Source organism: Ctenocephalides felis, unplaced genomic scaffold, assembly GCF_003426905.1.
Source record: "Ctenocephalides felis isolate EL2017-DRISC unplaced genomic scaffold, ASM342690v1 CF-g0.4_SCAFFOLD_00845, whole genome shotgun sequence".
NCBI classification, from domain to species: Eukaryota; Metazoa; Arthropoda; class Insecta; order Siphonaptera; family Pulicidae; genus Ctenocephalides; species Ctenocephalides felis.
In genome coordinates this window covers 75,502,488-75,516,736 of record NW_020536999.1, presented here as the reverse complement: position 1 = coordinate 75,516,736, position 14,249 = coordinate 75,502,488, and the positions used below count along the sequence as shown (strand labels likewise).

At 35.9% G+C, this 14,249-nt stretch overlaps 2 protein-coding genes and 1 pseudogene across 2 annotated transcripts; all 3 read left to right on the top strand.

The window, feature by feature from the left end:
* The first annotated feature begins 94 nt into the window (after positions 1–94).
* On the top strand, positions 95–10,017 carry LOC113389328 (piggyBac transposable element-derived protein 4-like). The gene is made up of 3 exons (XM_026626375.1): positions 95–627; positions 786–1,105; positions 9,878–10,017. Exons 1-3 carry the CDS (start codon positions 95–97, stop codon positions 10,015–10,017), a joined length of 993 nt encoding a protein of 330 aa, XP_026482160.1.
* Positions 10,018–10,461: 444 nt separating this feature from the next.
* Positions 10,462–11,241, top strand: LOC113389318 (jerky protein homolog-like). The gene has a single exon (XM_026626365.1). It carries the CDS (start codon positions 10,462–10,464, stop codon positions 11,239–11,241), a length of 780 nt encoding a protein of 259 aa, XP_026482150.1.
* A 308-nt stretch (positions 11,242–11,549) lies between these two features.
* LOC113363664 lies at positions 11,550–11,835 on the top strand (annotated as a pseudogene).
* The last annotated feature ends 2,414 nt before the right edge of the window (positions 11,836–14,249 follow it).

Below are 14,249 nucleotides of genomic sequence, written 5' to 3'. Positions count from 1 at the left end.
TTTGCTATTATTGGCGGGTGTTTTACCGTTTCGAAAGGTGATGCATGACTGAATTGTGGGATGACAACGTGGACGGCCGATATTTAGAGCAACAATGTCGTTGAAATACTTCAAGTATTTGAATCATGCATACGTTTCGATGACACAAGAGGATCGACTTGATCGACTTGCAAGAGATAAGCTCGCTGCGATTCGTAATGTTTTCGACAAATGGAATAAAAATTTGCGAACAATGTATGTGGTTGGCGATTGCGTTACTGTCGACGAACCATTGATTCCGTTTCGTGGCAAATCACCGTTCACACAATACATCCCATCTAAACCGTACAAATATGGCATAAAAGCATGGGCGTTATGTGACTCGCGTACATTTTATGCATACAACATGCAAATCTACACCGGACGTGATCGAAATTGCGCGCCAGAAACAAAGCAAGGCAAACGTGTTGTTTTGGAACTTACAGATGAATTGTCTGGCCGTAATGTCACATGTGACAATTTTTTCACCTCGTACGAGTTGGCCAAAGAGCTGAAACAACGCAAGATGACGATCGTTGGAAGGAAGAACCGCAAAGAAATACCACCGATTCTATTGGACATGAAGCGAAAGCCACAATACCATTCAGAGTTTGTGTTCGATCATAATTTGCGCCTTACTATGGTCTCATATATACCGAAAAAAAACCGGTGTGTTACTCTTTGAGTACACTGCATACAAAAAAATTATTGTACGACACCCAAGAAAAAAAACCGGATATCATTCACTACTATAATAAAACCAAAAGTGGTGTGGATGTTTTGGATGAAAGGGTTGGCACATATAGGTGCAAGCGCAAGGTAAATCGCTGGCCAATGGCTATTTTTGAGAATATGTTGGATGTTTCGGTATTCAACGCCTTCGTCATATTTACTGAACTCAATCCCGAATGGAAAGAAAGAGAGAAAAAATATCGTCGTCGCCTCTTTATCATTGATGTTGCCGAAGATTTGGTTATGCCGTATATCGAGGTACGAAAGCGAACACCACGATCTGAGCACGCAAATGCCGTTGTACAGATGATTAGAGGTGTTCCCAAGCGATCCTTCCAGTTCAAGAGCAAGTGGTGTATTAGAAAAATTACCACCGGCAAACAAAAGATCCCGTTGTCATATCTGTACATCGAAAAATAACTCGAATTTGTACAGAAGTCGCTGTGACATGTGTAAAAAGTACATTTGTGCTCAGCATTTCTTCAAAATTTGTGACAAATGCACGTAATTTTTACATTTTTGTTATTTTAGAAATACTCACAAATAAACAACCTTTGATCAACAACAAAAACAAATCGATTTGTTTATATTTTTGTATGATTTATGCCGTTTTTCTAGCCTGTATCAAATTGATACATAGGAACTTTAACGTTTGAAGTTTTAAGGGACGGATGCGGGTTAAAAACTGAGTTACCGTTTTTGGCACATTTTGCCCCCTATCTTCAAACGGCTAAACCTGCCTTCTATGTTAACTAATCAGCACGTCTCCTTATCAATACGAATCGAATGTTTTTTGAATTATTCAAATCGCTTTATCCGTGTTTCCAAAATCGTCGACGAAATGCCAAAATATTCAGAACCTTTGAAACGTAAAAATATATAAAAAATTTCATTTTCATTCAATATGGACGCCAATTAAAAACGTCAGAAAACCTACAACATTTTTAACTCACCTATAAGACAATCATCCAATACAGACGGACCTTGAGCCAGGGGCGATCAAGAAAAGGCAGATTTATTCGCAAAATACCTTAGTACTGCATTTCAACCAATAATATCCCCCAAAAATTTAAGAAGTTGTCTAAAAAAGCTATTGTGCTGATATTCAATGCGACATTAAGAATTGGTGACTGGCCGAAAATCTTCAAACAATCTGAAATTATTATGTTACCAAAACCAGATAAGCCATGTCACTTAGATAACTCCTGCAGACCAATTAGTCTACAACACATACTATCAAAAATGCTAGAAAAACTATTAGTAGGCAGAATAACAAATAAGCTTACTATCATACCATACCATCAATTCGGATTTAGGAGAGAGCATTCGACAATACAACAATGCCATAGGATGACAACGGCAATTCGCCAAGCTTTCGAAGACAATAGATACTGCTTCACAATCTTAGTTGACATTAAACAGGCCTTTGATAAAGTGTAGCAAAATGGTCTTTTGTTAAAATAAAAAATTGCCTGCCGGGAATATATTACATGTTAATAAAATCATATTTAATAAACAGATTCTTTAGAGTGGAAGTAAGCAGCGCAGTATCGGCGATATTATTATAATTCTACGATATAAACGCAGGAGTGTCACAGGGGAGCGTAATGGGACCCCTGCTATTTACCATCTTCACACATGACATTCCAACTAATCCGAATACAATTCTCGAAACATTTGCAGGCGACACCATAATCATAGCAACCCACGAGGACCCTATAATAGCATCGCTAAATCTACAAGAGACGACTTTTCGAATTGGAGCTCGGGCTCAAAAAATGGAAAATTGATATCAACGAAACTAAATCGAAACACATGACATTTCCCACAAAAAGTCAAAATTGTTCAGATGTATTTATGAACGGCATCAAAATCCCTACATGCAGCAATATAAAATACCTAGGAATGAAATTAGATCACCGATTAATATGGAAACTACAAATTAAGGACAAGTGCAAAGAGATAAAAGCCAGATTCAAATAATTACATTGGATGATAGGTAGAAGGTCGAAAATGTCGCTTGAGAACAAACTGTTAATTTATAAGGCTCTTATAATACCGATTTGAACTTATGGAATACAGCTGTGGGGATGTGCAAGCGCATCGAACATTAAAATGGTACAAAGAACACAAATTAAAATATTAAGATCAATTGTAAATGCCTAATGGTATGTAAACAATCAAAAAATCCATAATGACCTAAAAATCGACACGGTATGCGAAACAATAAAGAAGTTCAGCAATAGATACCATTCAAAGATTGCTCAAAATATTAATCCATGCATTCAACACATCGTACGAAACACACCGACCAGAAGACTGAAACAAAATGGCCAGAAGACTTCAAATCAAGTTAAAATTAAGCCTATCAAAATCAATGGTGACCCTACATCATATACAAAGTGGGAAAGAAAGCTGACGAGAACAACGCCTGATCAGATAACAAGATAATTTCAATTATCTAAATCACGTTACTTAAGTTATCAGTTTAGCTTATAGAAATTATGTACTTTTCTGATTGCTAAAAAAGGTTCAGGTTAATACTGACTTTGAGATTTCTTGCTACTGGTAAGTGGTATAAAACAATTATTTAAAATAATTCAAAAACATTTTTTTTATAATTTATATTTTCTTATATTTTATATTTATAAAAATTGTACCAATATTCATTGTAAATAAATTATATTATAGGTGACAGTTATCAGTCATTAAGCTATTTGTTTCGGATTCCGCCAACAACTATTTCTCGTATTGTTCCGGAGGTATGTGATGTCTTGTACTTGGAATTGAAAAATGATTATTTGAATGTATGACAAAATGTTCAATGTTGTCATAATATTGCGTTATAGTAGTCTCGTTTTACGTTGGAGGAATCATCTGGTATACTACTAGAGTGCTCGATGAACCGGAGTACTCACTCAAATTACTTGGAGAGAGCATCGAGTGTGTACTGGAGGAGGATACTTCTCGCAAGTCGTCTTCCTCATTTGCGTCTAAAATAGCTCTCTGAATCTTGCATTTTATTTTTTTTCGGATATCTTCAGAGCGTATTTCTCTTAACTCTGCAGTAACAAACTCTCCAAATACATCCAATTGAACTTTCGGAGCTCGTAAACAAGTTAAAGTTTCATTCAGCAACTCATCATCCTTTTTAACTGAATCGGGTTAAAATCGTTTGTTTTTTTATGAGGTTTTGTAACAGAAGTCTGCCCAGGCCCTCCTGAACCTGAAGGATGATTGTCTACTTCCTGCGGCGTCTGTGCGTAATCTGAATTATCTTTTATTTTCTCATCATGGTCATAAAAAATTAAAATAATAAATAAAAATTAAATGGTTTGTTCCTTTTTTTTACCGACTCCTTGTACATCAGAGGAGTGGGAAAATGAAGCACAGCGATTTAATGTTACCTGGAACAACCCAAATTGCATAGGAGCTATTGATAGAAAACATGTGGTAATGAAGGCACCAGAAGATTCAGGAAGTCTATATTATAATTACAAGGGGACACATAGTATTGTATTAATGGCTTTAGTTAATGCTGATTATAAATTTTTGTAAATAGATGTAGGTTGTAATGGGAGAGTGTCAGGCGGGGGCGTATATGCGAATTGTTCACTATCGGCATGTTTGGAAAACAGCTCTTTGAGTATACCCAAAGCAAAGCCATTACGTGGCCGATGACGCTTTTGCATTAAAAACTTACATAATGAAACCATTCCCTTTTAGAGACCAACCTATTGAAAATCGTGTTTTTAGTTATAGACTTTCTCGAGCACGTCGCGTAGTAGAAAATGCTTTTGATTTGCTTTCTATGCGATTTCGTTTTCTTAGAAAGCCAGTCGAACTATGTGCTCAAAAAGTATTAAAGCTTGTTCAAGCTGCTTGCGTGTTACATAATTATTTAATTGAAAAAAAGTCGACCAGATATGTCCCTGAAGGTACTTTTGATATGGAAGAGATTGGCAGGCTTATTCAAGGTTGTTGGCGAGATGACCCACTTCCACAAAATTCATTTTATCCATTGCAACAAACAGGCGCGAGAAATCCGACTTGCACAGCTAAGCAGGTACGCGAAATTTTTAAAACGTACTTCATGTCCAGAGTAGATAAACTACCGTGCAATACCAATATGTTTGATTTTTTTATTTATTAATTTTTATCTTACTTTGTCATATGAAGTCTTAAAATGCACCCTACAATAAAAATTTTAAATCACAATATGAATTCAACTCTTCTTGGGAACACAAATAAACAAACCAGTGCAAAACAAAACAAAAAAACTCTACGCATAGTACAAAAAATATCCAACAAGTTGAATAATGCTAGAGGTAATAGCTAGAGCGTAGAAGTTGTGCAGAGACCCTATGTACACTGAATATCATTTGTCTAGCTAGCGAGATTATCTACGGAGAGCGTAGAGTGACTCTTGCTAGATTGCTCTAGTAGCTGTGTACACTATGGGACTCTACATAGAGCGCTCTATTAGTGCTCTAGCTAGAGCGACTCTAGCCAAAAACTCTACAGTGTATCAGCAGCTTTAGGCTACAGATTTTGTGTCCGTATTTACGACTGAATTGATAGCAATTAAAAAGGCACTGGACATAATAAAAAGATAAAATTTTCAGAAATCGATTATATTTACAGACAATAAAAGCTGCATTGCAAAATTGCAAAACTTATTTCGTACAAGAAAATTACTTGATTCAGAGTATTATGAAATTTGGAATAATATTGCTATTATAGTGGGAGGGGACTATAATGTGCAATTATTATCACAAAGCACACTCTGGGATTGTAGGGAATAAAGCAGCTGATAAATTAGCAAAGAGGGCTGCAGAGCATGGGCCAGAGGTAAAAGTTGCCATGTATAAAGATTTTTTAAATAAAATGTTGCAAAGGGTTAACTTTTCTTTTTTTTATTTATTTATAATTAGCAATCAGAATACAGATTCTATAAGCTGATGTGTGATGTATACACAAAATAAAAATTAAATAAAGTAATTAAAATAAACAAATAATAAAGATACAAAAATAAAAATTATAAATGAATACAAAAATATAATTATAAGCAAATTAGGAAAAAAGAAGTACGTTAGGATTGCCTCCATTGAGTTAATCCTAAGTGAAGAGAATCAGGCAGAGATTACATGGTCAGATCGGCAGGCCATTTTCTTTTCAGTCTTCGGTTTGTGTTTTCTTCCACAAGTGGCTTCAGTAATTTATTGCTATGTGTTGCGATTTTGTTAAGATGCGTGCAGAGTTTATCCTTGGTGACGTCTTTAATATATGGTATTTTTAGGTCTTGATGAAGAATATGATTACTTACAAACCATGGAGCGTCGACTAGGGTTTTGATAATTTTATTTTGCATTCTCTGCATCTTGGCTATATGTGATTTGCTAGCGCATCCCCACAGCTCTATGCCGTAGGTCCACACCGGTTTCAGCACTGCATTGTAGATTAAGACTTTGTTATAAAAGTGAAAGTTTTGACTTTCTGCCTAAAAGCCAATTTAGCTGTTGCATTTTTAGTTTTAATTGCTGTATTTTATTGTTTATATGGAATCCCCAGGTGAGCTTGGAATCTAAGTGCAGGCTTATGTACTTAATCACGTTGTTTTCGGGAATTTCGTCACCGTCAAGCGTTACTCTTGGGCAGCTTTGTTTCCTGCGCGTGAATGTTATATGTTGTGATTTTGTTTGATTAATTTTTATTTTCCAGTTTTTGGACCAATCATTTATTTTATCAAGGTGATATTGCAGTTTAAAAGATGCATCGGTTGGATCTTGTGCAACTGCCAAAACAGCAATATCGTCCGCGAACGTGCAGCAGGTGGTGTTTCTCAATGTGGGGAAGTCATTGGTATAAATAAGGTAAAGGAATGGTCCCAAAACACTGCCCTGGGGAACTCCTGCTTTCATTACTTTCGGCTCTGTTAAAATATCGCCAACCTTGACTTGAAATTTTCTCCGAGTAAGGTAAGATTGAAAGAAAATCTTGTATGCCGGCAATAGATTTCCAATTTTGTATAGAAGGCCTTCATGCCAAACTTTATCAAATGCTTGGCTTACGTCTAAGAAAGCAGCAGAATAGTATTTACTGCCTTCAAAAGCTTTATTAATGGTGTCCACTATTCGATGACACTGTTGCGTAGTTGTGTGTCCGCTGCGAAAGCCAAATTGGTGATCAGGAATTAGGTTAGTAGTCCTTGCGATATTTGCTAGCAGAAGTCTTTCGAATATTTTAGATGTTATTGGAAGCAGACTTATTGGTCTATATGAATTGACTTTGTTCGGATCTTTTCCTATCTGCAAAATGTTAACATAGAAAGGCAAAATGATTGGAATGTTTCATATCAGTCACGTGGCTAGTGTTATAAAAGAATTAAACCGGTAGTTGATAAAAAATTATAGCAGGAGTGATTTAAAGAAGAAGACAGAAGGGTGTTAGTAACAGTTACAAGATTCAGAATAAATCACAAGCTCTTTGCAGCTTTTTCATATGTTTCGGTTTAAACTTGTAAATTCAGACCTATGTGCATGCGGTGGTGCAGCCGAAACTTGTGAGCATATCGTAATGGAGTGCAGTAGATATGTAAAGCAAAGGCAGATAATTTTTGACAAATTGCATAAATGAAATCAGTGTGTGAAACCTTTTAATTTATATACTGTAATACAAAACATAACATGTTATAGGTTACTATGTGATTTCGTGAAAGAATGCAGAATTAGTTGAATTGCAGAACCCCAAAATGCCCGATACATCGATGACTGATTCTGACTTCATTAAATCTCAATTGTTAGTGAAATCACAATCAACAAATGTGGCAGAAACATCCGACTCCGAAACCATAGTAAACACTTCCCACTCAGAAAGTATGGGAGATGCAACTGAATTTATCCCACAGCATTCCTAGCAGTCAGTTCCAAGAACTAAGACAGTACTACAAAACAATAGCAAAAAAAGTAAGTTATCCGCTGCGCCAATCATCACATAAAACAGATTTGCACCATTAAATGACAATAGTACACTACCTAACAACAACAACAATACTCGAGAAAATAATACTTATAGCCCCGAACAGAAACCACCGCCGATATTTATCTATGACGTAGATGATCTGAACGACATGCTACTAGAAATAAACACTGTTATATCATCGAGTAATTATCACGTGCGTACATTAAAGGACACCGTGGTCAAAATATTTTGCATAAATTCCGACGTGTTTAGAACACTAGCTAGATATCTGCGTGTAACCAAAATGAGGCATCACACTTATTAACTAAGAGAGAAAAGGGCCTACATGGTAGTTATCAGATAACCACATCATACAACCGACACAACTAGAATTAAAAATGCATTTAAATCATTAGGTCACAACGTTAAGAATGTAACAAATATTATAAATCGTACAACCAAACAACCATTTAATCTTTTTTACCTGGATCTGGAACCTAACAAAAATAATAAAGACATATTACAAAACTGAACAACCACATAATTCGCATTGAACCACCAAATAATAACAATCAATAGTGCACTGCAAAAGATGTCAATTATTTGGACATACAAAATATTGCTGTAGATCGCATGTATGTTCCAGATGTGGATGTTCCCATAATACATTAGATTGTGTTAAACCCACCGACATTCCAAATCACTGTTATCACTGATTATCACTAACCACACCGCGAATTACCGTGGGTGTCCCGTGTATCAAAAAACTATTCAGACAAAAATATCAAGTTTCTCTCAGCTCCTCTACTAATCCGTTTGCAGCTCGACATCAAAATATAAACATTGCCAATCCAGGTACTCCAGTTGGAACTACTATGCCAAATACACAACAAGGTCAATATCGTCGTACTTACGCGCAGACATTATATAATAATAACTACAATAACCAAAGCAATGAAAACGTAACAGGTACAAATCATCTTTCAGAGTTTTTGAATGAATTCAAAAAAATGTTCAATCAACCAATCCATCAAAACGGTATGGTTCTCAACATGCTTACTACTTTAATAAACAAATCGAATCATTAATAGCTCAGTTTCTAAGAATAGCTCTGTGGAATGCCAATGGTCTAATACGGCATAAACTAGAAATCATAACATTTTTTAAATTACACCCTATTGACATTTTACTAATTAGTGAAACACACTTTACTGACTTATCGTATTTTACTATACCAAACTATGCAACGTATCAATGCAATCATCCAGACGGTAATGCTCACGGAGGCTCAGCGATATTAGTCAAAAGCAAATTAGATCATTATTCTTGCCCATCGCATAAGGAAAATCACTTGCAAGCCACAATAATGAAAGTTAAATTTTAACTATACGATATAACACTAGCAGCGGCTTACTGTCCACCTCGTCGTAATATAAAACGTTCTGACTTCGAAGATTACTTAAAAAAAAAGGGTACTAGATTCATAGCAGGAGGCGACTACAATTGCAAATATACCATGTGGGATTCTCGACTAATAACAGCAAGAAGAAAAGAACTTCTTAACACTATTACTAAACACAATTACTCATTTCAGTAAACAGTATCCCCTACCCACTGGCCCTCGGATCCATTTAGAAATCTAGACTTATTAGATTTTTTTGTCGTTAATAATAGAAACGAAAAATTTCCCGACATAAAACCCAGCTTCGACCTGTCATCAGATCACTCACGATCAGTTATTTTAACAGTGGGAATTACAACGGTTCCAAAACCACAAGTTTTAAAACTACACAATATATTCATTGACTGGGAAAGATACAGAAATAACTTAAATAGCTGTACAAATCTAAAATGTAGGCTCCAAGAAAACGAAGACATTGAAAAGGCTATTGATGAATGGTTGGGAATATGCAATCATCTATTCAGGATGCAACCCCAGACAGTGAAACTGGAAATCAAAATTCTTATACAAGAAAAAAGGCGTGCCAGATCTAAATGGCAGAGGAACCATAGGCCGCACGACAAAAATAAATATAATAAATTATATAGAGAACTTAAACAAAAAATGAAGCAAATCAAACAAGAAGAATTTACACAGTATATCTCCAACCTATCTAGAACAGATAATTCAATTTTGAACGTAGCATAAAAAAACCTAAATTCCCAGCGCCACCAATAAGAAGAACTCCAAACACTCCATGGACAAAAAGTGACGAAGAAAAAGCTCAACTATTTGCTGAACATCTTGAATCTGTATTTCAGCCTTCGGACAACTCAGATGATTCTGAAATTGATAATATACAGTAGAACTCAAATTATCCGAACTCCGACTATCCGAATCGCCGATTATCCGAATCACTTTCAGAAAAAAAATTGTTCAAAAAAAGTCTAAGTGCGCTATTATTCTTCCACCCGCAAAGCCAGTGTAGGCACATTGTTTGTTTTGATTAGCCAGTGTGCTATTGACCTCGCTCGAGGACGCTACTCTTTCGCTACGGCTTACTTTTGTTTGTGCGTGTACAATACTGTATTGTTTTTTACCATGGCTTCGAAAAGAAAACGTGTTGTGCTATCGTTAGCGGACAAACTGAAAATTATAGAGCAACTCGATAAAGGTGTAAGGGATAAGAAGTTGTCTGAGATTTATGGTGTTGGACAAGCAACAATTTATGACATTAAAACAGTAAGTCAACACTTTTAAACTTTGTTTCGGTGCTTGAAAATGAAGATGGAAGTTCCTCCAGGAAAACAATGAAGACAGCAACCAACAAAAATTTGGAAGAAGCCGCGTTTAAATGGTTTTTGCAGCAACGTTCTATGGGAAATCCTATTTCAGGTCCAATCCTTTGTGAAAAAGCCAAAATCTTAGCAGAAAATCTCGGTTATTCATCTTTTAAGGCTAGTAACGGCTGGCTAAGAAACTTTAAATTCAGACATGGTGTACGCGAGTTAGATTTGGCTGGTGAGAAGCTTTCAGCAGACTCTGCAGCTGCTGAAAATTTTATTGAAAATTTTAAAACTGCATCAGAATCCTATGATCCGGAGTTTGTTTATAATGCCGATAAAACTGGCCTTGTTTCGAAAGCATTACCAAAAACCACTTTGGCTTCTAAAAGGAAATCTAGTGCCCCTGGACATAAGGTCAGTAAAAAACGTGTTACAGTGCTTAACTGTGCCAACTCCACTGGAAATCATAAACTACCACTTCATTTGATAGGAAAATCAAGAAATCCAAGAGCATTTAAAAACGTAAAAAAACTTCCACTCTTCTACAAAAGTCAACCCAAGGCCTGGATGACTTCAGCTTTGTTTACCGAATGGTATGATGAATTGTTTATTCTTGAAGTAAAAAAGCACCAAAAATCGATGGGAAAAGAAGGCAGTAAGGTGCTTTTAATTGTTGATAACGCACCCACTCATCCTACAGCAGAACTGTTGGAAAGAGAGAATGGGCAGTTTAAAACGACGTTTTTCCTCCCAATGTTACAAGTTTGTTGCAACCCATGGACCAGTCTGTTATTGAAACAATGAAGCGCCATTACAGAAAGCAACTAATGAGAAAACTGCTGATCGAAGGCAAAATAAATTTAAAAGGCTGCTGTTACATGGTAGCGGAAGCTTGGAGTTTGGTTACGGCAGTGACGCTAAGACGTGCGTGGAATAAACTGAAAGGCCTACCGTCTGAGAAGAACAAAAAAAAGAACCTAAAGAAAATGAGAAACAAGAAAATGGAGAGGATGATGATGATGAAGATTGCGTTGTCACTAAAGGAAATAAGAAAACTGATTGTAAGAATTCCTGGTTTTACAGAAGTAAGTGCTGAAGATGTAGGAGAGTGGATGGTTTGTGACACGTTTGACCCTGGTTTTCAAATTCTCAATGACGATGAAATTGTTGTAAATGAGAGAATATATTGAAGTGGAAGTGGAAGAAGAACTTTCTGCTGATGTTGAAGTAGACGCTGGACCATCAGCTAGTGAAGCATTTGCCGGCCTCGATACTGCTTTGACGTGGATGGAGCATCAGCCCGATGCTCACTTGCAACTGCTCACCGTCAAGCGAATGCGTGACCTGGCTGGCCGAAAACGGTTGAAGACCGCAAAACAGCTTACATTGACGGAGATGTTTAAAAACAATGATTTTTATTTCTAAACTTGTACATAAGTACATTTTATTTATATTTAAAACATGTGAAAATATCATGTTTCTTCCATTTAATTCTATGAAAAAATAGTGCAATATCAAAACGTAACTTTTTTTCAGCCAACGGCAATTTAAAAAAAAAAACTCCGATTATCCGAATATTTGATTATCCGAATTGGTCCCGGTCCCCATTAATTCGGATAATTGGAGTTCTACTTACTACAAAAACCTATTGAGAAACAACCAATAAAACCAAGTCAGCACGAGGAAGTTTATTCCCAAATAGTGGCATTGAACTCAAAAAAATCTGCAGGTTATAACAGGTAAGATGCTGAAGAAAAATCCAAGGAAAACGATAGTCCTCATAATATACATTTTTAATGCCATCATCAGAAAAGGCTACTGACCGAAAAAATTGAAAACAGCTCAAATACTAATGATAACCAAGCCTGGTAAAGATTTGTCATGTGTATCCTATTAGACTACTACCAATAATATGTAGACCTATTAGACTACTACCAATAATTTCTAAAATACTGGAAAGAATCTTACTAATGCGAATTAACAATGACACACCAATAGATAACTGGATTCCATCACGCCAATTTGGATTTAGAAGTAAACACTCAACGATGTTGGCAAGTTTCTAGATCTCTGTTTTAGTAACATGAATGCTTCAATAGATAGAGCAATAGTAATAACAGAAGAGGACAAATATCACGCAGCATTAACCATTATCATAAATAACCAAACTGCTGTGGAAACCAATTACTCAAAGTCTAATTATCTATTCAACAAAGCAGACTACTCTGGATTAAACGATTATTTCTATAGAATAAACTGGATTGAGATATCTAAACGAATAGAAGCAATTTAGACGACAGTGAGCAAATCATATGATATAATTCAAAGTGGTCTAAAACTGTTTGTTCCAGCAATCACTCCAAAACAGAATGAATACCCCAAATGGTTTACAAAAGATTTGATTAAAAAGATTAAGCCTAAAAAGTAGCGCACTCTAAATACAAAAAAATTAATTGAGACAAGAGTTATACTGAATTTAGTACACTACGATCCGAATGTAAAAAACTAAGCAAAATATGTTACACTGACTATATAAGAAATGTGGAGAATGTCCTGATAGTTAACACCAATGACTTCTGGAACTTCGTCAAAACAAAAAAAAAAAAAACGTTACGATTGCACTCGATGCCAATCTATCTTATCTTAACGTGAACTACGATAAACTAATGCAGATTATGCTTAAAATCTTCTCAAAAATTGTTCTGCTATTCTTTGTGAACTAATCACGCATATATTTCAGAAACCATTAAAAACAGGAATCTTTCCAGCTGCTTAGAAAATGGCTTTGATTACCCCTATACATAAGTCCGGTTCTAAATCAATAGTCGACAACTACAGACCAATTTGCATTCAATCTTCAATTTCAAAACTATTCGAAAAATCTGTACTCCAAAAATTGACTTGGACTTTTAAAAATATAATCTCTACCAGACAGCATGATTTCGTAGGCGGGCGATCAACAGCGACAAATTTGGTTCTGTACGCCATTAATGCTTTTAACACCGGATTAGATGTGCACGCAATTTACACCGATTTCAGCAAGGCCTTCGATATAGTAGACCATGACAAATTAATTCACAAACTGCGCCAATACGGTGTTATGGGAAAAACTCTGAAGTGGCTCACTTCTTACTTGACTGGCATGTTTCTAAGCAATATGATGCAATATCGGGTGTACCCGATCGCATTTAAGACCATTTTTATCAATGACATCGGAATAGACTTCAAGTCTGAATTTCAGCTTTACGCGGATGATCTAAAAATTTATAGAAAGATATTAAGTGAGAGCGACGTTACAATACCACAACAAGATGTCGCGAGACTGAATACATGGTGTCAAATTAACAAATTAAATTTAAACTTCAAGAAATACCAAATACCATAGAGCAAAGAACATTTATGGAATCAAATTTATGAACTATAGAACTTATAAAATTTATAATTTATGAAATCATATGTTTGCTTGAAGATCATCCTGTTTATTGAAAGAGAAGTTTTAGCAGAGAATATTACGTGATTTCACTCGCGGCACTCGCTGGGTGTAGTGCAAAGATGAGCAACCCGCGGCGAGAGTTTTTCTGCGGCCGCCTTGCTATTATATTTTTTAAATTCTTTGCGCGGTAACTGTTACAGTTCATAAACAGCGTAAAGCACATTTATTCTGAGTGTACCCCCATGGATACAACGCGTTGGTCTGTGCGTGCTCGTTTACACGCGGCATGTTCATTGATGCAAGCGGGATCAGAGCAATGAGACTTAAGCAGCTAACTAATTTTTGGCTTTTTTTAAAGTCGTGATTGCAATATTATTAT

Coding starts and splice junctions, on each gene's coding strand:
- LOC113389318 (XM_026626365.1), top strand. CDS start 10,462: ATGAAGACAGCAACCAACAAAAATTTGGAAGAAGCCGCGTTTAAATGG.
- LOC113389328 (XM_026626375.1), top strand. CDS start 95: ATGTCGTTGAAATACTTCAAGTATTTGAATCATGCATACGTTTCGATG. Junction 628..785: donor AAGCCACAATACCATTCAGA/GTTTGTGTTCGA, acceptor TAAAACCAAAAG/TGGTGTGGATGTTTTGGATG. Junction 1,106..9,877: donor CCAGTTCAAGAGCAAGTGGT/GTATTAGAAAAA, acceptor CTAAATTCCCAG/CGCCACCAATAAGAAGAACT.